At 46.6% G+C, this 25,726-nt stretch overlaps 1 protein-coding gene across 1 annotated transcript; it reads right to left on the minus strand.

Moving 5' to 3' along the window:
• Nucleotides 1-977: 977 nt before the first annotated feature.
• On the minus strand, nt 978-24,869 carry nrde2 (NRDE-2, necessary for RNA interference, domain containing). Its single transcript, XM_015350277.2, has 14 exons — nt 23,913-24,869; nt 20,946-21,054; nt 19,295-19,474; nt 16,159-16,302; nt 14,263-14,716; nt 11,582-11,987; nt 9,501-9,634; nt 6,483-6,606; nt 6,088-6,263; nt 5,333-5,719; nt 3,131-4,029; nt 2,488-2,626; nt 2,156-2,227; nt 978-1,740 (listed from the first exon to the last, which is right to left on the minus strand). The coding sequence occupies exons 1-14, from the start codon at nt 24,025-24,027 to the stop codon at nt 1,615-1,617; spliced, it is 3,465 nt and encodes a 1,154-aa protein (XP_015205763.2). The 5' UTR covers nt 24,028-24,869; the 3' UTR covers nt 978-1,614.
• Between the last annotated feature and the right edge of the window lie 857 nt (nt 24,870-25,726).

Consider the following 25,726-nt stretch of genomic DNA (forward strand, 5'->3'; position numbering starts at 1 on the left):
CTGTGACACTACAGTGTGCGTGACAGTGTGCTACAGTGTCCGACGATCAATAGGATACTGCCCGCCAAGTTACCTTATTTCTAAACTTACATCAGAGCTAAAATAATAGAGAACTATTTTATTGCAGAACATTATAACCAACAAATAAGGATCACTCTTCTAAAACACCATGACACCATGAACCAATATACATTTTTGGGGTTTTAAGTATTTATTATTTATATGGTTAATGCGTTTATCCAAAGCCAGTCTACACCTATGAACAGAGCTGGGTGTTTTTATGCAGGAACAATCCGTTACACTCTGGCCCTCCCAGGACTTGAACCCACAGCTGTCTGGCTGCGTCAGCAGAGCTGCGACTGTGCCCTGCAAGCTCAATCAGCTCCTCGGATGGAAAGTGCCACCAGACCCTGCGAGACTGGTGAGACTGGCGAGACTGGCGAGACTGGCGAGACTGGCGAGACTGGCGAGACTGGCGAGACTGGCGAGACTGGCCCGGACTGCTGCACGACACAGCTCTCTCACTCTCCAAGTCTTCCCAGGCCTCCTCAGACATCACATGCGTACAGAGCGTGGTTTCATACATCCAGTAAGAGTCGATAGCAGCTCGTAGAAACCTCTTTTCTACGAGACCCAGAAAAGAAGAAAACACTTTCGGCTTTGTGTTACTCTGGTCAGTGGAACTGCAGGAACCACTGAAGAACACCAAGATAAATGGTTGCCAGAGTCTGCTGCTATGGAACTTGGGGCACTGAGAACTGCAAACCACACCTTGATAATCATTCTCTGCAAATATTTTGCATTATGCCGAAATGGTACAGAAGATGGGTTGCTGTCTAGTGCTAATCTAAAAGTCATAATTCTTCCAAAGGTCTGCAGGAACAAAATGATCTACAACTTTTGTAAATAGAAAATATTAAATTTATAACATTTAACAGATTTCAGGAACAAATAATAAGAGTTAAAAAGACAAAATATGATATTTTTAAAGAATATTTAATACATTTCCATATAAACTGTACAATATGATACATATTAATTTTCTACATTTCTAAAATTAGAAACTGCTTATTCTTAATTATAAACTCAGTCTTTGACTCCTTGTGTCTCCCTTCGCAGCTCAAGGGAACAATGAGGAAGGATAGCCTGGCTCCTCCCACCCCGTCCGCCATCCAACCAATCATCTCTTGACTCTCTGCACACTCTGAAGTGACCCACGGGAGGATCAGCACTGATTGGAGGAGAGGCATGTCATCATTGCTGTTACCACAAACTGCAGGCACCCCCTGAAGCCCTGCCTGACTCCTCTCAGTGGCCGTCACAGTCGGGTTGTAACATGACATGGCCTTATCTCCTAATCTGAGGATCAAGGAGCCCAACCTGCACTCAAAGTGTGTACCACTACTGTCTGAGCCACTCACAAGCTCCACAACCACATTCTTAAATGCACACTTCCTTCATTTCACACGCGAGGCTGGTAAAGTGACTACAGTATTGGAACACGGCCTGGCAGAGCTAGCAGGTGCCTTTAACTCCGAGTACACGGTTCAGAGAGCTCAAACTGAACTCGGGCGCGCCTTCTGCAGCTGGTCCAGCGGGGTCCGGGGTCTGGGCTCAGTCCTCCAGGAGGATGTCCAGCTCCTCCATCGGCACGCGCAGCCTCAGCTCCTTCTCTGTCATCAGGTCCAGGAACTCCTGCACGCGCTCCGGGAAATAGGCCACCGCGTCCATGTACAGACCCTGGGCACAGACAGCGACACGGCCGCTCAGAGCGCACGCACACACGCACAACACGGCGCTTCCTCCAGCGCGGGAACCCCGTCGCATGTTGGAAAATGTGGGGTTCTTTAACAAATTGGGGTTTGCACCGTGAGAAGCCAGACGGGGGCGGAAGATTTTAAATGACTTCTGACTGACGCCCCCACTTTGCAGGTTTATCTCCCCTCTGCGTCCCCTGCAGAAGAAGAACGTTCTGTGCCTGTCTGTTCTCTTTGAGGGCCATAAATTAGGCTAAACTGGACTAGTAACATCATCCCGAAGGTAAGTCTTATCTGATCTACAAACAAGTAAATACATGTGTTGCAGCTAACAGGACAGACAATAGCTGCGCTTATAGCCGGAAAGGAACCCTGTCCTGTGCAACCAGCCTGCTCACCTTGGCCCACGGGACGTTCTGTAGAGCTTTGTAAAAGATCCCTCTGCTCCTCTCTGTGTTTCCCTGGGACACCTACAAACACAACAACAGCATGACTTCATCCGGATGGAGAAAAACAGGACCGCACAGATATGCTAAAAAACGAATAGACCAAAACCACACATCTGGCTCCTAGCAGCTAATTGGTGTTGAGAATCTTAGCAACCCATTTCTTGAAGGAAGCCGAGGTATCGGCTTCAACAACAGAGCTCGGCGGCTCTCTTCCTTATTCCCACAATCCTTGTGTGAAGAAGTGGGCTCAGTGGCAGAAAGCAAGCTTGTTTTGTATTTACCAAAAAGTGCAAGTACATTCTCCACAGCAGGGGACAGTGGGAGCCATTTTCACTGGCGATGGCTTTTTCAAACAGAACTCTTATTCGGTTGCTCAGCCCGTTCTCCGGTATGGTGGAGTGCACTTCTTCACCCCCCACCCTGCCAAGACAGACGAGAAAATGGAAAGAGCTCTGGGAGAGGGAAACCACAACACTATGTTATATGGATACACATGGAATCTATAACAGGAAAGGGATATAACACACAACTATTGGTGTTTATTTTCTAATCCTTTGGTTTAAATTAATCTTAATCTCCGTTAGATCTCCATTGAGGGGAAAACTATGAATCGGTCTCACGGTTGGGCGTGTTCTCTATTACTACTACACAGCACTGCTTCAGACATTTTTTACGCCACAGACATCTCAATTCTGCTCAAAGCGTTTTCTGGGTCGTCTCTATACGTCCCCAATCGTTTGGGACAAGAAGTAAGGAAAGGTGGGTGGAACAGGCCTGCGGTGACCAGTGATCGGCGTCAGCTGTAGACGCCGCTCAACAGCTCAACAGATCGACAAGCTGCCTCTGCAGACAGACTGGCGGCAGGAGGAAGAAGGAGCGGGGGCCACGCCCATCGCTGATCCTGGCAGCGCTGCGAGAGCTCACCTCTGCACAGAATCGACGAGCTCTTTCCTCTGCTGCTCCGCGTGGATGGCGAACAGCCAGGGCACGACGCTGCCGGTGCTCCTGGTGACGCTGTGGAAGAACCTCCGGGCCCGGCTGGCGCTGTGGTACCGGCTCTCCAGCTGCACGTACAGCTTCCAGAGCCGCGCGCTGCCCTGGGAGCGCCGGAGCGCCGCGGTGAGAGCCTCCCTGAGAGGGCGCACCGGGAACACGCTGACCTTCATGTGGTACCTGAGCAGCGTGGCCTGCATGAGGGCCAGGGTCTCCAGCTCCGAGGGGCGGGCCGACGTCTTCGGAGAGAGGCCCTCGGCCACTCGCTCACCTGCCTGCCTGTAGACCTTGTCCGCGGCCTCGATCCCCATGGTCAGGTACTGAAACAAAGCAAAACAGCCGGCGACGCTCACAGCTCTACCGAGAGTCCCGGGCTGGACAGGGCCGTCTGCGGTTCGGGACGAGACGTCCAGAAAGGCATGCTCGTAGGCTTTGCGGGCCTTGAGGACGCCGACCGGGGACACCTGTCCCTCGTACTCCGAGTAGGGCCCGCCTTCGGCCAGCTTGGTCAGGATGTAGGCTGCGCGGGAAGAGGCCCCGGCGACCGCGCCCTCCGCTGCCTCCACTTCCAGCTGGGCGTACAGCAAGCAGAGCTCGCAGAGCGCGGCGTCCTGCAGCCCCCGGCCGGTTCCCATGGCAATGGCGGTGTCGAAGACCTTGCGGGCGTCCTCCAGGTTCCCCAGCAGCCACTCCAGGTGGGCGTACTGCCTCCACAGGCCCAGGCAGTTCCGGTTCTCCGGCACCTTCAGCAGACTCTTGGCCAGTCGCTTGCTCTTCTTCCCCTGGGACTTCAGCCTCTTCTTCTGGTTGCTCTGCAGACACCTGAGCACCTGTGGGACATTTCACAAGAGGGAACGTTAAAGCAGATTTGCCTTGAACCAGCCGACATGAAATCCAACTTGCACAGCACTGCCTCAATAACCTCCGGCAACACCAGACAGCAAAACTATCAGCCTCATCTCCCCCATGGGGCAAGAAGCAGGCTGTGCCAGCTGCACGGCAAATGAACTTCGAAGACAACCTTTGCGCCTCTTTTGCAGAAGGAAAACTGAGCTCTAAAAGTGCAATTCATTCCATATTCCCGAATTCCCCTTCTGCATTCAAAGAACCGAAACAAGGTTTTACTGTACTGAAGTCTTGAGGACATTTTTTCAGTAGGGCCCTTAGGGCTTTCTGGTGACTTTCTACATAACAGAATCAGTTTGTTCTGTGATAGATGTATGCTGGACATCAAAAGAAACTTCCTACTCCAGCAACTTCACAAAATTATTATGGGGACAATGGTAAAGTCTTTCAGTAGCAGGTACAGTGAGATCGCACTGAAAATATAAGTGATGGGTAAAACCCTTCTACACATTGTATTGCAGCATGGTTGATCAGCTGGTGTCTATGGTTTAAGTCACATGTGTGGCCCCCTCTAGAAGAAATACATGCTGTACATGAGCAACACATGTTTTGCTCCTGGAGGCAGATGCTGTGTTTGGGATTCGGTCCCTTGCTTCTCATACGAGCATGTACCTGACCACAGATCTGTGAGTCCTACATGCCACATGGCACATGTTGTCCCAGCGTGCCCCACAAATGCTCAAAAGGGCTCAAATTTGGCCACCAAGTCATGTACTATGTAGCTATCATCTGTTACAGCATCATTAAAGACCAGCGAGCCAGTTCCAGAGGTGGACACTCAATCCACCGGGCGTCACTTCCCTTAAGAGTCATTCGCAGTTACTTTCTCCGTCCTTTTGTCTTTCCTTGATAGACGTTTCTCGTCCTAGCACTTATTTGCAAATTCGAATCTGGATTTTCTGTTTTCAGTGCCGATGAGAGGTTTGTGTCTTGAAGCACAGCCCTTACTATTCTCCTGTCAAAAGCCAGGTCACAGTGAACTTTCACCCCTGCCCTCTGGAGACTGTCTGCAATCTCTTAGGCTGATATTTTAGGGTTTTTCTAAACAGCTCTAATGCAATTTGTGTCATCAACTGCTTTCGTCTTCCTTGGACAACTTGGTCTTTGATGATCGTTTACTGAATTTTATTTTGATGCTCAACATACAATGCGGAATGTTTATTAATTATTTTACCATCATTATTCAGAAGCCCTGGTTATTAAAGGACATGCATTTCACTCACAAACCTTTAACTTCTCGTACTGTATCCAGTAAAGTGTGAGAAGGGACTTTTCCTCTGAAGAGCACAGTGGTAATAACTGCTGGAACACATTCTGCACAAACTCTTCTCCTTGCTTGCAGAGGCCGATGGGCTTCTTGGCACTGCGCAGAGTGGTCATGTGCCCGACAGAGCTGATCCCAGCATGCTCAGGGTAGAGGGATGTTAAGGGCCTCTCCCATTCCAGTCCCTCTTCCAGCACCGAGAGGTTATCAAGGAATATGCTCCAGAAAGGGTCAGAGGAGCTGCACTCCGCAGGAATCCCAAGGAAGTGAAGAAACGAACACACCAGCTGGAACCTCAGCTCAGGCTTGGAAATCCTGATCATGGAAGGGCCGATGTCATCAAACAAGACCTGCGTGACAAAACCAGAACAGACAAGGACGGCCAACTCAGTTCCGCCCTCTGTTATCACACACTACACTCAGCCCACTTACCTAGGAAATATTGTGACTTCATGGCGCAAATTCTGGGTTTATGTATTGTTGCCCTGGACGAAGGCATTACCCTAATAAATTAAGAACCGTAACCACGCAGTAGAAATATGTCTTCACTAGGATTGTTTTCAGTGGAAAAGGTAAAGGAAACTCTGCTGGGAGTGGGGAAGAAGTACGCCACCTTGTGTTGGCTGAGCAATACCACTCAGCAAAGTTATGGAGAGGTGTGGTTCTGGACCGGTGTTAGATCCTCTGGAGAAACAGCTGACCTCGGCGCACGCTGTACCTGTCTGTCAGGGTCCTCACAGTCCTCCTCCGACTGGCCCTTGGCCCTGTCCGGCCTCCAGGGCAGCCAGTGCCTGGCCTCCCGAGACGCTTCCACTTCCAGCCAGACCTGGGGTTTCGGCAGAGACCTGTCCTTCACTTCGCCATCGTCATCGTCCGCATCTTCGTCGTCGTCGTCTGCGGGAAGAGGACACCCGGATTGCGTTCTTGCGTGCCCGTGTGCGTTTTTCCACTGGCCCCACGAATCGTCGGTTAACTTTTAGAACACCTCAGGAGCAGCAGACCACCGATGGGATTAACAGCTGGAGGCTGGTCCTTCTGTGTGCAGTGGAGGGGAGGTCTGGCTCCATCTGTCAGCAGCCTAGCCCTCTCCCAGTAGGAGGCGCCCTTCCCTACCTGCTTCTGTGGGTATAATCCAGCCGCCCCTTTCTTGCTGACGCATCCATGCCTTCCAGCCCCTGGCACCCCGCTCTCCTATTCGGGGCTCCCCGCTGTCCCAGAAGGGCTCAAAGAATTCCACCTGTTCACAAACAGCAATGGGTTGGGAGAAATAGGGAAGATGAAGTATTTCCAGTGGTTTAAAATACTGTAAGCACAGATCTTCACCCATACAGCCAGGATCAAGGGCTTTGCGATGAGGAGCAGCACTGCACACACTCTCACTGTAAATCGCTGGATTTGCACCGAACGGCTTTGCCTTCCTCCCTGTGAGCTTCACTGTCCTTCTTCAATCCTTAGTCAAGACTTGCTGAAAGCACACGTCTGTATTAATCATTTAAAATTGCAATTAATATATCCATCTGACTTGGAATTACCAATTGTGTGTTTTGCACTTCTTGTTGCACGCCTATCGACCACGCGACCGCACACGGGGAGAGGGAGAGGGGGGAAGGGCGGGCAGACTCCTCTGACACGCCCACTTTGAGCCGCTCACAACTCACAGCCTCCTACAGGAGGTTCAGCAGCAACTGAAGGACGGCGACAGCAACCACACCTCTGCAAACACCCAGGAGACCACAGGGGGCGCTGTGTTGCCCATCTGTGCCATTGCTTAGGGTCACTGCTTTGGGCTGGTGGTGTGGCTCGGGCTCGGACCTGTGATCACAGAGCTACACCTGCGCTCATAAGAGCTCATCTCCCAGGTGAGCCACTCAGAAGGCCCTGAAGGTACATACTGAGTCACTCTGTGCAGGGAGTGCAACACAACATTTTGCAAAAAGACACTGGCAAACAATTGCAGAGCTTTCCCTTGTGCTCATCACTGCAAATGTCAGGAAACAAATCGGAAATCGTTTGTCCCTGTCTGGACAGGCTCTGCACAATTCACATAGCAAAAGAGGCTCTTATATGTAGCAGAGATTATTTAAGCCTTTTCACTAAGGATCTTTTTTTAACTTTGCAGGAGCAAATCATCTCAAAGTGGTGCTCAATAATCAGAGTTTTCAAGCGATAAAGCTTTTTTGTGATTTGCAAAAAGGGACCGAAAACACTCCTCAGCCTGACAAGAATAATAAGGCAATAACAGTAGCAACAATGCCTAACTAAGCACTAATCAAGGGTTGCTTTTAGCAGCAATTGAATAACTGCATATTATTATAAAAGAAAGAAAACAAGTGTCCGTCTGTCATGGAGTTTTCCGTTTTCCATGTATCATTTAAAGTTAAGGAAACAGTATATAAACCGTTCATATTTTTTAAATTAATTTACCAAATAAAAAAAGCTAACAGAAATTGTTGCCAACATTCAGGTGTGAAATCTGATATTATTCTCAGAATTTAATCAGAAAAACTTCACAGAGGCTCAAGGCAATGAATGCAAATAACGTCTTTAGCATGCAAACTAGGAAAATATTCATTCATTATTGGATCTCATATGCAAGATCACACCTCGCAGTTTAAAACCTAACAGGAGAGTTTAATATTAGAGGTGGAAGAAAGAAAGACAACCTTCAAAGGGCATATTAACCATTGCACGTATTCACACCTGTGCTAAAAATTTTAAACACGCAGCTGCATTTACTTTAAGGGCGATACAAAAGCTGAAGGTAACGCCATGGTTACCTGGTTCATAAATGCAAATGACACCTTAAGAAAAGCTAAAGCTCTCAGTGTACTCTGTTGTAATAAATGAAGGGAAAAGCCTGACTGCTTCTGTTAATTTTGACCCATTGTGCAGCTGCATAAAAACAATAATTATGATTTCTTTGATGTGGAAGAGCTCTTTCGGTTTGCACTCAGCAGGCATTACAAACTGGGAGTTTGAGGCTGAGATGAATAAGAACACAGCCCACTTGTTAAGTGGGCACATTAAAGCAGTGAAGCATTGAAACAACATCAGCATAGTTTCCAGAGGAAAACAGATATTATCCAGATCACAGCCTGGGGGATAAGCCTTTTACTCCGGTAGTCAATGACCCAAGGTTAAAGAAATCCAGGTCTAAGGGCTCATACAAACAAACCCAATCAAACCAAATCTGATTTGAAGAGAAATCTCAGAGGCCAGAATTATCACTTGTTAAATAAGCATCAAGTCAGAAACATCAACAAAGCCAAATGTAAAATAGATTTTTTTTGCCTATAGCAACAATACAGTCTAGTTACTACTGCTGATTTCATTAGCAAATGTCTCAGCTCTGTCCTGGATGATCAGCACCACTGCAGGAGGAGTGCTTCCCTCACAGACAGCAGCACATGTGCAAAACTGGAAAACGGAACCCGGTCAAAAATACATCATGTTGGAGCTCAACAAAGTGTGTCAGTTAATGCTGTGATTTCACATCATACAAGCAGTGCTTAAAAGTACGCTGCAGCTGAAAGACAAATCCTTTCAAATCTTTTCAAACACCCATGGGATCACAGAACATCCCACAGCCCTGGGGTTTGCTATCTGCGGAGTGCAAGCAAAAAATGGCCGAGAATTATTTGCGGCCTTTAGAGGATCTGTCTCCTGCAAGCAACCAAATGCCATCAGGTAATCAGCTGTAGGGTACAACTGGGTGGTGGGTTGAAGCACAGGACACCGACGAAGGTCATCCTGCACAGCTGAGATCAAGCACTTCCTGAACCTGGGAATCAGTCCTGACATTTCTTTACTATTGAACAACATATGTTGGATTTACAAACTACTCTAGGAGTAAATTTACAGTATATATAACTGTTCATCAATAATTAAATAAATGCAATAAATCTAAAATGCTAGGGATGGGGGGCGGGTGTCTTAGAATTTAATTTGTATTCCCCGCATTTTACTTAATTTCTCCAAATACGGACATTGCATAAGTCTAAGACAATACAACACTGCACCCCAGACATGCTCCGGAGGGTTAGACAGGGTGCCTTGTCACTGGGTTTTCTGCCCGACCGCTATCCGCTATGCCAGAGGGCGACTCCGGCAGCGACAGAGGGCAGGAAGTACCTGCTGCCTGGTGGGCAAGTCCTTCACACTGTCGGGCTTGAAGAAGGTGAAGTCCAGCAGGGCCTGGAAGAGGGACAGAGCCTTTTCGGAGTGTCCTGCTTGTCTCAGGAACTGGCACTGCTGCAGGAACATCTCTAGGGCGGGAGAAAAGCACACTGTTAAGATACGGCCCCCGAGCTTGCTGGGTAGAGATTCAAACACGACTAAAAAGATATGCCCCCTGGAGAGGTCAACATTTTTATTTCCTGACTGACAAAGCTGGCCAGCGGAGAAAACGTTTTTCTTTACAAACTGACCCATTTCTACAGGAGGGTTTTTACTGGATTAATAAACCCAACAGTAATAAAGTAACAGTAACAGAAATCAAGTGCAACAGTAGTGCACAAGCCAGATACAATGATACAAGGCAGTCTGCATTTTTATCAGAATATGGAATGTGGCACTCAGGCCTGAAGTTTCCCTTTTAAACACTAGATGTCATGTGTTACCATTTTCTTTTAAAATGTTTAAAAAAACTGCCATCAGACTGTGAGCTTATAAACTTTACAAGCTTTTGCGGCTAAATTACAAAGTTAATATAGTCTCAACAAAAAATAAACAATTATTAAAAACAAACTTTCTTTTTTGTTTCCTGACCAAAATCAGTTAATCCTGATTCTTTGTTCCAATGTCCTGGTGTGATGTCGCAGTACATCACACAGTAATGTTTATACAGTACACTTTTCTTCTGTCTGGGAGGAGCATGGGACCAAAACCATAGAAAAGTAGAAAGAGGTAACTTAAGCAATCAAACAGTCTTTCATATCTATACAATACATGTCTCCAAGGCTATACTAAGAGGCTTTTATCATGGAACAAATGGATCCATACTCATTTCTTGCATTATTAATGTTTCATGGTATGTATCACATAGATCAGGTATTTCACAATATTTTATCATGTGATATGCCCCCAGCGTTTATTTACCCTTGGGATCTACACAATTTACCCTCTGGGTTTCATAAAAGACACATATCTTGCTGAATCCCACAACGACACTAACATGGTCATGAGCCTGGATTCCCACGCAAAATAATCAAACAGCAGCCAAAAAAACAAAAACTGAATCCGATAATTGTTTAATTCTCCCAATGTCAGCGTGCTGCAGCTCGTTTTGAGAAGGTCGCCAAGGCATTGTTACTCATTGTTACAAAGGGAGCCCATTGCTCATGTCCAAGGCCCAGGTGATCCATCGCCGTGTTTGCAGAGATCAGTTACACTGCAAAATCTGCACCATTATGCTCAGCAATCAACTTAATGTGATCCCCTCTGCTGTGCTTCAGCCTTCTACTGCACAATAAAAATCGCTGGCGTTAAACTGCCTGCCATCCATTAATTACATCGTCTCCGCATTCCACAGCCTCTCGCTCATCAATTATTTGCTCGCTTGCAGTCAAAATGTGAAATACTACAGCAAACAATTCAATTCACCATGACAGACTGAGAAACCAGACCTGGGATATTTTCCCTTTAAAGAAATGTTTACGTACAGGATAAAGTTTCTGATTTACAATTGCACTAACCCCCGCGCAGAATGGACTTGGTGTCAGGCTTCGTACGGATCACAAAAGAATTGATTTTCCTTTTGATATAAATGCAACATAAGTGGGACTAAGAAGTCAATGAGGACTCTGTAAAACCCGCTTGATTATATTTGTTTTAAAACGACAGATGGAGAAACCAAAAAACTCAATCGCTTTCCTCACTGCGACAGTCAAGATAAGAGTACAAGAGAGCCACTGGTGTCCTCTGACAGCCACGCCCACCACTGTGTAGAAAAGCGGGTGAATTCTCCTCCTGCACAGCTGCAGAAGAATGCAGTTTTTACAGGCCTAGGCAGGACCTGTGTTATCACCTCAAAACCCTTATATCCTGCCACCCTCTTTTTGTCTGGACCTACGCAACCTGCTCTTGGAACCGGCTTGTTTTGCAATCAGTGCATGACGACAGCTCTGCTGGCGACATGTTTCAACAAGACGACAGGAGCTGGCAGCACACCAAGGCATTTTACTCTCGTGCAAGAGAAGCTGAAGATGACCCACCTAGAATAGCTTCCTCGGTACCAGGCAGCGCGGGATGCGACACCATGCTGCCATCGTGCACAGCAGCCAGAGTGCTTAAGCACTTTCCATAAACACCGTTCACCTTCAACACCGAGAAGGTGCTGAACTGGCTCTGGCTGAAGACCAGGTACTTCCTCCACAGCTCTGTGTTATTGGGGTGCAGGAAGATGAGCTTTTTCCACTCTTTCAGCAGGGTGGAGGGCTCCCAGAGCTCCTGGCAGAGCTCCAGCCGGGCTAACTTGAGCTCCACGCTGCCCGTGCTGCTCTCGATGGCTCGCTCCAGGATGGAGACCTTCTTCTCCACGGTCACCCTGAGGGATCTCTTCCCCTTGTCAGAGTCGCTCTCCGTCATGCTGAAGGCGCTGGGTCCGGCCATCAGCTCATCCTAATTTTGTCAACAAAAACAATTTTCGGGTCAAATACATGACCCAATAATAATAATTGCTTACACTTTTCTGGACACTCCACTCAATGCGCTTTACAGGTAATGAGGACTCCCTTCCACCACCACCAGTGTGCAGCCCCACCTGGATGATGTGACAGCAGCCATAGTGCGCCAGAACGTTCACCACACACCAGTGGAGAGGAGAGCAGAGTAATGAAGCCAGTTCATAGATGGAGATTATAAGGAGGCCATGATTGGTAAGGGCCAATGGGAAAAACACCCCTACTCTTTTCGAGAAACACCCCAGGATTTTTAATGACCAGAGAGTCAGGAGTCAGGTCATTAGGAACCACACAGACCCCTACTGGCCCCACTAACACCTCTCTCAGCAGCAACCTTAGTTTTTCCCAGGAGGTCTCCCATCCAGGTACTGACCAGGCTCACATCACAATGAGACCACAATTTATTTTTCAGTGATGATGTGATTGTTTCTGGAAATACACCACTGCATCCACAACTCGAACGGTTCTAATCGTTTTACTAATTGAACACTATTATGCTGAATGTTCACCGAGAAGGTACAAGGGAATCCTTAAGTCTTCTTGAAAAAAGGAAGTCAAAGGAATTCCTGAAAACCTTTAAGTATAAAGTGAGCTTTTACTAATCATCCAAGGAAAGGTTTGTCATTCTTCCGAGTAGAATCCTTGCCTGAACAAGGCCGCAATCCAGGAGGTGACACGGGTCACCCACAGCGTCGCAAACACTTGCAACAGTCTTGGATGTGATCACTCCGGCAGGCGGCTTGTTCAATGCAGCGGTTTAGAAAACAATCGACATAAAAATGCCAGCACACTGCTGGTCATTCCTGCGGCAGCTGAGCCAATTAGCTTACTGAATTGATCGCAGACCCTTGTGATCTTTACAAACTGATGCTTTCAGGGCAACGTATTAGCCCCCCGAAGGCCAGTGGCTCTCCGGGACCAGTGCTGTCCACCCCTGGCGTAGAGGCGCGAGGGAGTCCAGTACAATGCAAATGATTAACAGTGTGGCCCGGACTGCCAGAGTCTTTGTTGGAAACCTGACCTCAGAACAATCCATCCTACTCAGAAGACAGGCAGGAGACCAATCACCACGATTTACTACACACCCCTTATCCTCCTGGGCTCTCACATTCCGCACTGCACTGCAAGAATTTTATTAATGGGAGACTTTGGCCTGAGTCCCCCATTTAATTAATGGGTTGCTGAGCTGTATCAAGCCTTACTTTACCTACTGGTTAAAACTGAAAGACATGCAACCTGCAATGCTTCAACTTTCAACACATCTCAGATCACTGCAATGCCACTGAAAGGGAGTGAAACCACTTAAATTAAGCTTTGAACATCCATGCTGAAGCTTTTAAATTTTGGTTGAGGAATGTGCTGCCATTACATTTGGCATATTACAGCTACTGCAATCTCTTCCGTATCTGCTTAAGCACACTAGTTAATTGAAACCAATACCAACTGTTCTCAATTAAGAGTCTGCAACCTCCTACGCATATACAAATGAGTACACCTCACTACAAAGACTTTTACTAAAAACAGTTTAGATACAAAACCACCCTTTAACTAGGAGATAAAAGTAAGATAGTAGAAAACACATTCTTCAACTTGCAGTGTGCTCTGTCACCTTGTCATCTGGTAACCTCATGAAAGGCAGAAGGGATGTTGTATAGGCTAACAGTATTCTTGATGCCAGGGCACTGCAAGGCTTATGCCACATCTGCCAATGAAATAAGATAAGCAGTGCCCACAGCCACAGGTCCCAGAGGATGTGACCAAGGTATGCGCTCTAGCAGTACAAATATACAAGCTCATGCAAGTATTCATACACTGTGCCCTCAGTAAATATTTCGTTGACATCATGCATTTGTTTCAACAGCCCACAACACTCAAAAGCTAACCCTTCTCAAGTGAAATTAGAATGATTCAGAAAGATGCAAGCAGTTCAATATGTAATGTCACCTCTTCTACATTCACTGCATCCGCATTCATCCCGATCAGTGGACCTGAAGAACTACAGGTGCGCATGTGCGTTTCTGTAGCTCTTCAGAACGTTATCACACCCTGTGCCTTCAGTTCATTTCCTAGAAATCTTCACCACTGCTTGCTAGGAGGCCTAACAGGTGATTTTTAACTCTAACATTAGACGAAGTTCGGGGCCGGCGGGCTTGGGAGGCGTGTGCAACACCCAGACATGACACGGCTAACCTGGCTGGGCCGGAATATCGCACCTGGAAGCGTACGAACTCCATCCAGGTCTGCACGTCGGCGGGGTTCTCTCGCAGTCTCCTGTTGTACTCCTCCGCCCTCGCGGCCGGCCCTGCAGCGCAGAGGGCACCAGGCGGCGGCGCCTCTCCCTCTGGCTGCCCCTTGCCCTGCAGCCACAGCGCGGTGGAGCTGTCGTAGATCCCCAGGGGGTTGAGCCAGGAGGGGGCGGCCGCCGCGCTGGCGCCCTCCTCGGGGCAGTCGGGCAGCGGGAGGAAGCCGCCCCTGGGAGACGGCGGCTCCGCACGGGGGCGGACAGGAGCTCCCTCGGCGCTCAGCAGCTGACGGCCGGCCCTGGAGAAGTACCGCTCCTGCGCCTGCCTTTTCTCACCCTTTTTCTTTTCCGAAGCCGAATCGTCCCACGTTACACCCTGCGTTTTTGGGTTCAGGCCAAGGGGGCAGTTACCCTTCCTTTTATACCTTCAAAATCCAGAAAGAAAAAAGCCTTAACGCTGCTTTTCCTGTAAGACTGCTTTCGTGATCCATACTTCAGCCCCCTGCCACTGGGATTCATTACATTCATTAAACTAGAAAAGAACTGTGGGACCCATGTGTCACAGCTTCTGTCCCGAGAAGAAATAAAGATCTCTACAGAAATCTAAGGCCCTTGATTTTTTATTACAATAGCAGTTTCTGGAGTTACCTTAACTGATAACAGCTGCTACTGATCCGTTAGAGCCTCGAGGAATAAAGAACTCGGGCCAGCAAATATCCTCAGGACAGGCACAATAGAGCAGTGAAAACAAGCCAGAACAGATGGAGAAATAGGGCAGTTTTGGGCGGCGGGTTTTAGAGTTTCAGCAGACAAAGGAGGAATTTCTTTTGTTCCTCACACCCCGTGGAGATTCCTTTTAAATTGCAGGTTAAGCTGGGTGACTGTAAACCTCTGCAGAGCCTGACCTTCAGAGTGAGAGCACAATCACTGCCTCTACCGCAACACACAATTCAATCAGCAAATATTGATTGCGGCTCTTTTAAAGTCACAAGTGCAGGTTGTGCTCTCCAATTAAATATGATATTACCTGGATGGGAGCCATTCTCCTTATACACTGCTTTGAAACTGAGTTAATAAAACGTTCGTGGTGTCCTATTGTAGTGAAAGTATATGCCAACAAAAATTACAATTTACTGACCAGATGGGCATATTCTACTTACTGCTGAAATATGAACACCGATGTTTCATCTGCAGTTTTTGCAGACATCACATTCCTATTGTAAGAATGAAGTTCAAGGCATAACTTTAATATGTAATATTTAAGCAGGGCCTTAAAATGTCACATTTAATAAAGCATGAAAAGGTCACAAAGATCTTTGACGCCATTAAAACATCAGAACATCAAAGTGCACACACAGGTTTTTGTGGTGAAACTCAGTGCTGTGTCACATTAGAAGATAGTGCAGTGGTTTTCGAAAGTCTTTTTATATTAGGTTTCATGCACCGGTATTTGTTCTGGTGTTTAGGTATTAACAAGTGCCCAGAAAAGTGAGAGCACTTATGCAGAGCTTATTGGCTATCAATCAAAATAAAAAAAACATATCGAAGTCTACAAGATTAGTTTCCTCCAAATGAAAATGGAGACAAGATAACATTCTTAAATCTTCAAAATTCAGACCTCATTTAAGGATAAAGACCACTAGAACTCTCTCAGTCCCTTGCCTTCATCCTCTCGTCTTCTATAAGACAATAGAACTCGAGCTTGCAAAATAATACTTTTAACCAGGGGGCAAGGAGATCCATAATGAGAACTGAGGTTTACCGGCAATACGTCAACTAAGCAAAAAAAGCAAAAACATTTCAAATGAAATACAGAATCCTGCCCAGGAGGGCAGGAGGCAGGAAGGCAGGAGGGCAGGAGGAATACCTGGCGATGTCTGCTCTGTAGAGGGACTTGTACTCCCAGTTGGCTGGGTCTGCTTTCTTATCAACACAGAACGGCAGCTCCGGAGGAGCCTGGAGCTCATCAGCCCATCTGAAGGTGCCTTCAGGAAGAAGCTGCTTCTCCTGTCTTGACGGAAAGAGAAGGCAGTTTTGGTGTCTTGATCTAAAATGTAATTAAGGCAACCTCAGGCCCGTTTTCACAATCTGACCGCCCTTAAAATAGGGTTTGCAAGCCAGGAATGCTAAACACTGCGCCACCATGCTGCCCCTGAACACCCAGCAATGATGCACCAATTTAGGACTTACAAATGATACAAGAAAACTTAAGGGAATGTTGCTGTGTATTATGTAACTTCATACTGGGTTACACTGCGCCCAGGCACTCAGGCACACACGTCCTCCAGAGCTCGGTGAAGATGCAGGCCTCTCTAGAGAAAGGGAAAAGCCCCATCTCCCTCAGGGGAGACTGCTGACAAAGCAGGATCACCCGGGAGTCAGGAGGAGTGCTGTGACCTAAGTTTCAAATGCAGTGACAAACTTGGCAGCCCCTCTGTGATGCTCTGAAGAGCCAAACGGCTTCACTGACAGCCTGTTCCTAGCAGGGCCGATTGACTTGCACTGACAACACGAAGACAGACTCACACTGCCGCAGACCCGAGCATCAGGGGCTTCTGCCTCTGGCTCAGGGACCGACGGCACCGTTTCGTGTCTGTCTTTTCTCCACGCTGAGCCTGGGCTTCGCTGTTATTGTCCTTAATGCACAGTGACTGTTTGACAGGGCTTGAGATTTGTTACGCTGTTAGCTCCAAATTCACAGTACTCAGCATCCGTAAAGCAAAAGATCACTTTCATAAGGAACGGGTACGTTACAAAGCAAAGTGTAAACATGATTTAATATGATCTCTGGGGAAATACGCGAACGACAGGCCGGGTAAGCCTCAATGGCAAATCTTCCATATGGAGAAGCACAGACATCATAAAATATTTTCAGTGTGTAAGCGTGCGACTTGGATGGGAGGAAAAATAAAAACAATTCAAAACACGGGCAGCTCTTACTGTTTGGAAGAGGGATTCGAATGACTCTGATAAGGAAATCTCCTGGAACGGTGTTTGGAAGAACATCAATCTAGATTACAGTAACTTGAATCAGCGAGCTACACGAGGTGCGCTTACAGATCCATCGCAGAGTACCCCTCACCCATCACACATGATCTGCAAGAAGAACGAGTGCGGCCGTGCCTAGGGGGCGCTATAGGTACTTTTTTTTCATATGCTCAGTGCAGACGGGTTTTGATAACTGGTTATGAAGACCTGAGGTGGTTCCGGTTCGATTCTGATCTCGGCCTATTGCAGGCCGAGGCCCGAGCCGGTCCTGGTTGGCTACACAGGTGCTGGTGCCGTGCACCGTGGCTCACTCCTCCTCTCCTGGCGTCACGGGGCTCTGATTTACCTTGGCATCGCTTCCACCAGCCCAGCAGGAGCGGGGATCCACAGCCCCAGAGGGCGCAGAGGTTGCAGATGGGAGCTCTGCTGCAGAGGAGGTCAGATCCTTACAAGGAGCTGCTCCTTCTGTGCCCCTGAGGCAGGGGAAGGAGGGGGGAGATCTCATTCTCCTTTGGTCTGCGTTGTCACAACATTCCATTTATCCTAAGCATCCCTACCTGACTCGAAGAGTGGCTGGGGCTATACAGTGCGATTTAAAACAAAGCATTTTATTTAACCAGCCAATGGTTAAGAAAAAATGACATCACTTCTATGTTGACCTAAAATAAGAAAAACAATCGTCACGAGGCACATGAGAAGACGTTGGTGTGCAAGGGGTGCCTGTCTAGATTTTGTTGCCTCTCTGCTAAATTTGCCAGGATGGCAGCAGCATGGTGCTGTGCTGCTGCTGACAGGGTCTGTCACCTCTTCCACAGAGCTGGAGGAAGACACTCCCAGGCCCCTGTGGTCAGTACGAGATACACGAAACACTGCGAAGCCCTAGCGTCACACAGCGTTTTCACATTACACACATCCCCACTGTAGCTGCTAACAGAAAAGAGATTTTAATTGGTTTCGGCTATAAAGGCCAGTTTTCAAGGTGCACGTTTCGATGTGTTCCCCTAGGAAATCACTCTCTGTGCTACCGATTTCACTGAACTAAGAAATCACTTAGGCTTTGTTCTCCCTAGGAAACTTTACCGCTGCAACTGGAAACTCAACCTTTCATTCAAACTATGCAATAGCATCTAAATCACGTAAAAAGTATTAATTTATTCCAATTGCAGTGCAGCTCCAGCCTGTGTGATGCACAGATGTTGATCAGTACAAAGGAGATCAATAAAAATAAAATAAAAGTTCCTAACGTTCACATATTACTTGTCACCCCACAGCTTTACAGACAGACAGGGACCCACTTGGGTGATCTGTGGCTGCCATTATGTGTTTGCAGACACACTGCACAGCAGATGAGGCAGAGGAGTGAGAGTTGGCTTCACCGACTGAACTAAAGGACAACTTTCGGGAGGCCAGCCTGTACATTCCAGAGTGGACTTAAGCCAGGACAAGACATTAAGGGTCACACCGCTCTTAAGAACAGTGCTCTGGGATCTTTAATGACCAAGTGAACAGAATGCTGGTTTAACATCTCATGTGAAGGACAGCATCTCTTACAGCACTGTGTCCCTGGTTACCGTGCTGGGGGCACTGGCTTGGAAGTTCTGGTCCAGAGGGAAGGGCGCCTCCTACTGGTCCACCAGCACCACTGACAACTGCAACCTGGTTTCTCAGAAGCGTCTCTGGTCTCAGTACCACCCAGCCCCATTCCCACTTCGATTCTCCAGTCTGATTAAATCAGCAGATATGAGGTGGAAAACCTGGCTTTATCCATGTTGTTAAAGCCAATACAGACTTCTTTCAAGAAACAGCCGGATGAGATCCGTGGATTAACTACCTATTAACTACAGACTAGATGGGTCAAATTCCCCCAAAAAATCTTTGTTACTGTTGTAACTGTTCTTATGCTTAACCTTTTTAATATCGAGATGTCCTAGATTGCAGCTCACCATAGAGCAGCCTTGTGACTTGGTCAGCTTTATAAGTAACCCCCCCGTCAGTGCTGCACTGCAACTCTGTACCTCTTCCCATCAGCCTCCTGTTCACTCCTTAAGAGATCACTGGGAAAGATGAGGCCGGCATCCCCCTCGCTGCTCCTCTTCTTCTGCTTTTTCTTTTCCTTCTTTTTCTTCTTCTTTTTCCTGGACTGGGAGACATCCTCATCCTCTCTTCCATCTGAAAGCTCGTTTTCCACAGAAAACCTGGCAAGAAATTATCACAAAAATGCCCAACCTTCTCAAACAAATAAATAAAAAGGCTGATAAGCTGATCAACACAGCATCTCCCGAATTGACTACGGTTACACTCTGGTCACTAGATTTCTCAACCAATATTGAATAAACTCCTGTTTATCCACAATTTGGCAGCCAGAATCCTGACCAGGTCTAGTGCAAGTGATCACATTACTCCTATCCTGGAGCCCTTGCACTGGCTTCCTGTCGACTTCAAAATCCTCACCTATAAGGCCCTGCATGGCCTGGAACCTCAGTACCTGTCTAAGCTACTATCGTCCTGCTCCCCAACTCGGAGCCTTCGCTCCTCTAACTCAGGTCTCCTGTCTGTCCCCCAAGCCCGTCTACACTCTGGGGGTGACAGGGTCTTCTCCTGCTGTGCCCCAAAGCTCTGGAACTCTCTCCCCAAAGTATCAGAGAGCCACCTTCTCTAAACTCCTTCAAATCCAGACTCAAAACCTTACTCTTTAGAAGAACCTTAACTGGTTCTGTTATCTACCCCTTTGCTCCTACTGTATTCAGTACTCCCATGTACTCTGTCTCTCATTGTGTATTCTCATTGTGCACATCTTGTGGATTTTTTATTGTTGTCATTCTGTAAAGCACTTTGAGAAGCCACTTTTAAAGGCGCTAGATAAAATATTCTATTAACCACCATTCTATTAACAGTTTCATTTTAAAAATCTCCTGGACAATTTGAAAGACCTATTTGCACTGGATGCAATGCACACCGTGAATATGTGTAGAAATGTAGCAAAGCAAAGATATCTGGTACTTCTGATCAGCTCCTGTCACCCAAGATGTGAGACGATTCTTCAACAATTCAGACTCCACACCGGAGTGGAGCCGACAGTAAGGAGTTGCATTTTGGCAACTTCCTCCATGCACCAGCTACAGATTTGAGCACATCTTCAATGCCACTCTTTATGAAAGAAAAAGAGATACAAATTCCCCAGGATATCTGATCTGTGAAGTACAAATTTGAACTTTTTTGTTCCTACAGACAGCCCTCTCAGATTGTATTTAATTGTTTCAGAATGCACATTTTTGTATTTTGTTACCATGTTAGAAGCCTCCATCCAGAATGTCAAAAGATATCTTTCACTTTGTGTCTGAGAGCTCCCCTCTGTAAGAATTTCTAAATCATTTTTGGCTTCTGAAAATCAATCACCTGCTGTTTGTTTTTCACAGGAGATTCGTCAAGCACACAAAGGGGAAAATGTCCTTGTCAAGCATTCATTAGGAAATGACTTCAGAGCCGGCTGCATATCTGTAGTTTTTTATGTGAAATGTAGACTACACTATCTCCTAACCCTAAACACAGCAAAAAATGGGTTTCCACGTGGAGTTTCCTTCAGGGTGTAAGATGTTCTGTGACTGACTGATCTCTATGGAGCTGTCTATATGATGATGCTCCTGGGAAGAGACGAAGTTACTCCACCTGGGATCTGTGGGGCTCCGTGTGCTCTCGTCAGCCTCCTCAACCACTAGCCGGTGCAGGGTTAACGCATCCTCGGTCCGGAAGCTTTGATTGCTTAGCCAATCCAACCCTGCAGACAGGAAGAAGAATGGAAATCAATCGCAATTAGCTCAACCGAGTCTTTAAGCCTGTGATCTATCAGATCAGAACACGGATATTTAAAAACAAAAATCCCACATCAATTCATAACACTGAAGGGTCCCAAAGAGCACGGCACAAAACCTTTCATTCAGGTAAGGGTAACAATCCACTACTTAGAAGTCAGCCCCTTCCTGAAAAGAAACCAGGGCATCAGCTTGGACAGCACAGGTGGGCAGCTTGTTCCAGACTCTCACAATACAAATAATACATTTTTAATAGTTTATAAAAGTTATTAATAAACAGTAAGAATAAGATGAGCTGTATCTGTGTGTGCCCTGCGATGGACTGGTGTCATTGTTTGTGCTAACCGCCTGCTGGAATAGACTCCCCAGCGATCCTGTACTGAAAATGGATAGATGTGTGGACCCCTTGTATCCAAATCATAATTTTATCATTATTTTAAATTTTGCAAAATGAAAACATTGAGAACTAACTATAAATTACATTTTTTAAAACGGTGACTATGCAAATACCCGTCTGGACTCTTTAATTGGACTTTTAAAGTCCAAGCACACTGCATTGGGTTATTTCAGCTCTGTTTACAGCCTGTGTGTCAAGCTCAGCTTACACAAGGAAATGATCGCTTTATTTAAAATAAACCAAGATGTTAGAACTTTCAAGAACTGGGTGATTAATGGGTTGTTCATATTACTACAGCATAATTGCACAACAACTCAAACGGAGCCATTGCCCGAGTTTCTCAGATTTTGACAAAAATTCCCCTGGGAGGTTTAGATCAGCAAAGGTCAAGCAGTGCCAGGTCAGAGGTTAAGGGAATACTCTTTTTTAAATAGAATGAACAGAATCTTTTAACTCATTATACACTAAAAAACAGCATGCATTTCTAGCTAAATCTAGAGGGTTAAACGAGAGAATGCTTCGTTTCTGCTTGAGCTGGCATAGAATGACTCTGCAACTAACTAAACTGTGGTGCAACAGCTCAGTCTACTCATAAAAAATTAATGCTACAAACTCTTTTATGTAATGGAGACAAAATATAATTTACTCTTTTATCTTGGTGAATTACACTATTTTCAATAAGAGTCTTGGTACAATTCTAATTATTCTTCCTTACTGGAGTCATGACTTTAGAGTTAATGCAAGATATATTTCAGTCCTTCTGCAATGCATTCATTTAACATACTTTCTTGGTGCAGGCTTAATACCTAGAAATGCATTATTATTGGCCTAACACCTAGACAACAGATTTACGGAAAGGGCTATAAATCAGGGCTTTGATCAGAACCACTTCAAACAAGAGCAGGTCATTCAGCTTATCTCCCTGTTTTCTGGTGAGTAGCTGATTGATCCCAGGAGCCCATGCAGCTGCGTCTTGACAGATACCAGGGCACCAGCTTCACCAACACGGCTGGACAGCTTGTTCCAGACTCCACAACCCTTCATTGTAAAGAAGTGCCTCCTGTTCAAAGTTCTAAATTCACTCCCTTTGTACTTTCCACTTGTACCTTCTGGTTGTTGTTTCACAAGTCAACCCAACCCTAGTTCTTGTTTCCAGATGATCTCTGTTCCATGATCAAACCTTTAACAGAACTAACAATCTGCTAACTTCACATCTGGGCTTTTATGGTGGAGATTTCTTATTCTTCATAAAATGTAACAGTTTGCACAGATTTTCAGCTTAAAGATCACAAGATCATTAAGCAACACATCTGCAGTATTTCCCGATTACTTCAAGCGAGGCCTCGATGAAGCTGCTCAGCAGGGTGGAGAACGAGCAGGAACCTGAGTCCCCAGCAGTCAGACTGGGAGAGGGAGCACAACTTCCTTCCAGCTGAGACTCTAATTATCTAATTGGACTCATTGTTTTTAATGGGGTGAGCCTTGTCCATGAGATGCTGGGGGGTTCATTCTGCGGGGAACAGGCCTGTGAGATAGGCATCAGTATCTTACAACACTGAACTCCTGAAGGGGGGCAGCTCTTTCTGACTGACCTCAGCAACAGAACCACGGGGCATGTTTCAGGTTACAGGCTTTAACTTTTCAAACACGATTGCGTGTTAAGCGTTACATTATATATTATAAAGAAATAAAAGCAGCAAAAGCCACTTTCTGAAGATGCAAACGAACAATTACACGTATCTCGCCCTCTCTTAAGAGTCAGCTAGCGTTGCAACGGGCGGGAGGTCTCAAACTCCATTTCCGCGATTTTAAATGGCACACGGATTTCTGCAAGATCGAAGTAAATAGTTTAATTGACAGCACGGGTTAGAATTTAAACCCGAAAACTAACTAACCCCCGGGACTGCTAATTGCTGGCCGTGGAGTCGGGTTGCCTCTATCTCTTTAAATCGTCAGCAGCTGCAGGAGATGGAGGAGGGATAAATTGGTTTATTTCGCCCCAGTGAAGGCAAGTGTATAACTTCAGGAGACATGCTGGATCCTAGCATCACCCCCGAGAGTCGGAATTGGAGCCACCAGCAGGAGGCTCCCCTAGAACTGAGTTTGAGACCCCGTTTCATAATGACCTTTATCTCTGCAATCGTCCGCCGTTTCTGGAGAACGCACGCTGCACGGTTGAGCTCGTCAAACGTCACAGATATTCTCAAAATAGACTAGGGATTTGTTTTGCGTATTCAAACTGGAAAAAAAGTCAACGAATAAAACAATGCTGGATCTATTCGCTCACACACTATGAATCAGTTGTCACATCGCCAGTATAGATCAAGCATGTTCCGAAGTGCTGTATTTATCAGTGAATGCGTCGGTCCTGTTGAACACAATCAGCCACGTCTTAAAAGAAGGCAGGAAGGTTTAAACAGGACTTACCTTCCGATGAACTTTTACTGTCTGGAGCTTTATTACTCGACAATCCCGAAAAAGCTGGAAACAGTGCCATTGTGGGGAAAAAGACTGTCTCCAACTTCCAAACAGGCGCATGCATTATACGTCACTTAAAGTCGGTGTAGCAGGGGTGTGTGGGAAATGTATTTTTAACATATTTTAAAAATCGTGCGGATTTGGTTTGTCGCTGTTATATGAATGTCGAATTATATGAACTGTATAAACCAATCTGAACTTCTTTATTTGTACATCATTTTCACTATTGTAACCGTCATTTCCTTTTAAAATGAGTCGTGGTTATTTAAATTTCAATTGACAATTCAACGACGATTTCTTAAGATATTTTCTCTTTTTTTTGCACACCTCTTTGAAAAATGAGCGTTATATTGCAGTACCTCACCCTCTTTCTGTGCACAAGCTACGTGAGGGCAGTCCTGTACAGTACTAATGCTGCGATTCTAGCTGAAGACACTAGAGGTCAGTGATTTGGCAGAATTATCAAACAAACGGCCGAAATTGCAACCGTTTCACAAGTTCATAGTTTGTTAAAAGTATGCAGACCACAAAGACTGGAGTTTAAACGATGTATAACCATTGCTTTGGGGTAAAACAAAATCATAGGAAAAACAGAAGTAAAAAGAAGGGAGTCGAAATTTAATACTCTCTTGTCTACTCGTTGCGAACAATCTGCGCAGATCGCTTCCTATCGAGAAGTACTTTAAGATGGAGTAACTCCCGGCGCTGGGCTAAGAAACTTCCGTGTAGCTGTAGCTGGATGTGGCTCAAGACGACCAATCGCCAACGAGGACGGACGGACCCCACCCCCCTTCCTCTGCCGAACACAAAATTCAAACAGCCCGATGAGCCGACTGGGCGGCACTTAAAATGCATTTTAACCAAACAAAACGCAACTGCAGTTTTTCAGACTGTTGAGAACAAGAAAGGAGGAGGGGAGAGAGAGAGGAGAGGGGGGTATAACATTTGAAATGCATGTAAAAAAAAATGAATAAATCCAGCTCCCGCACACACGCCGGAGCCGGCCCCTCCGATGCAGCCTCCTCTGCGCTCCTGCAGCTGGCAGGGCGGCCTGACGCATTGCGGCTCTGACGCGGCCAGTCCCAGGCAGGGACACTCCGCGCGGAACACTGCGGGTCCGCCCCAGCCAATCAGCGGCCGCGGCACAAAACCCCTCGCAGCTCCTCTGGCGTCAGCCAGGAAACCGGCCCCAGGACGCGCGCCGTATCCTTCCGCGGGGGTAAACTAGTGCCTCGCAGGCGGGCGAGGGGGTCTTTGTCGGAAACGGGGGGCTCTGGGCTGTGACGTTACGAAATGCCGGGGTAGGGCTGGGAAAGCAGTCCCCGGCCCGGTGCCCTCCTTGAGCGCTGCATGTGCCACTGTGGACAAGGCGGTTTCGTTGGAGGGAGAGGCGGGTGATGGAGGCGAATTGCTAAGGAGTGCAGATGTTTGTCGAAAGCAATGCAATTGAAATGAAAATACCCCCCCGGAATTGATCTGCTTTTAATGGCAAAGACTGTAATAACATAAAGGTGATCTGAAGATGTGTGTTCGCGAGTTTCTCTTCGCATTAAATCGCACCAGTGAGATACATGCAGGTGCATTGCGATTGTGTGTCAGTCTGGGTTTAGCACACTTACAAAGGTACTTTCTGCACAAACAGGATCTAGCATCTCACGTGCTGTCAGAGCCTTTGAGCGTCTGCGACCCCAGTAGTTGCGTTATGAAGTAGTTGCGAGAATTGTGCTCTTCTCTCTAGGTCTGTTAGACATGTATAATAAAAT

Source organism: Lepisosteus oculatus, chromosome 8, assembly GCF_040954835.1.
Source record: "Lepisosteus oculatus isolate fLepOcu1 chromosome 8, fLepOcu1.hap2, whole genome shotgun sequence".
NCBI lineage: Eukaryota > Metazoa > Chordata > Actinopteri > Semionotiformes > Lepisosteidae > Lepisosteus > Lepisosteus oculatus.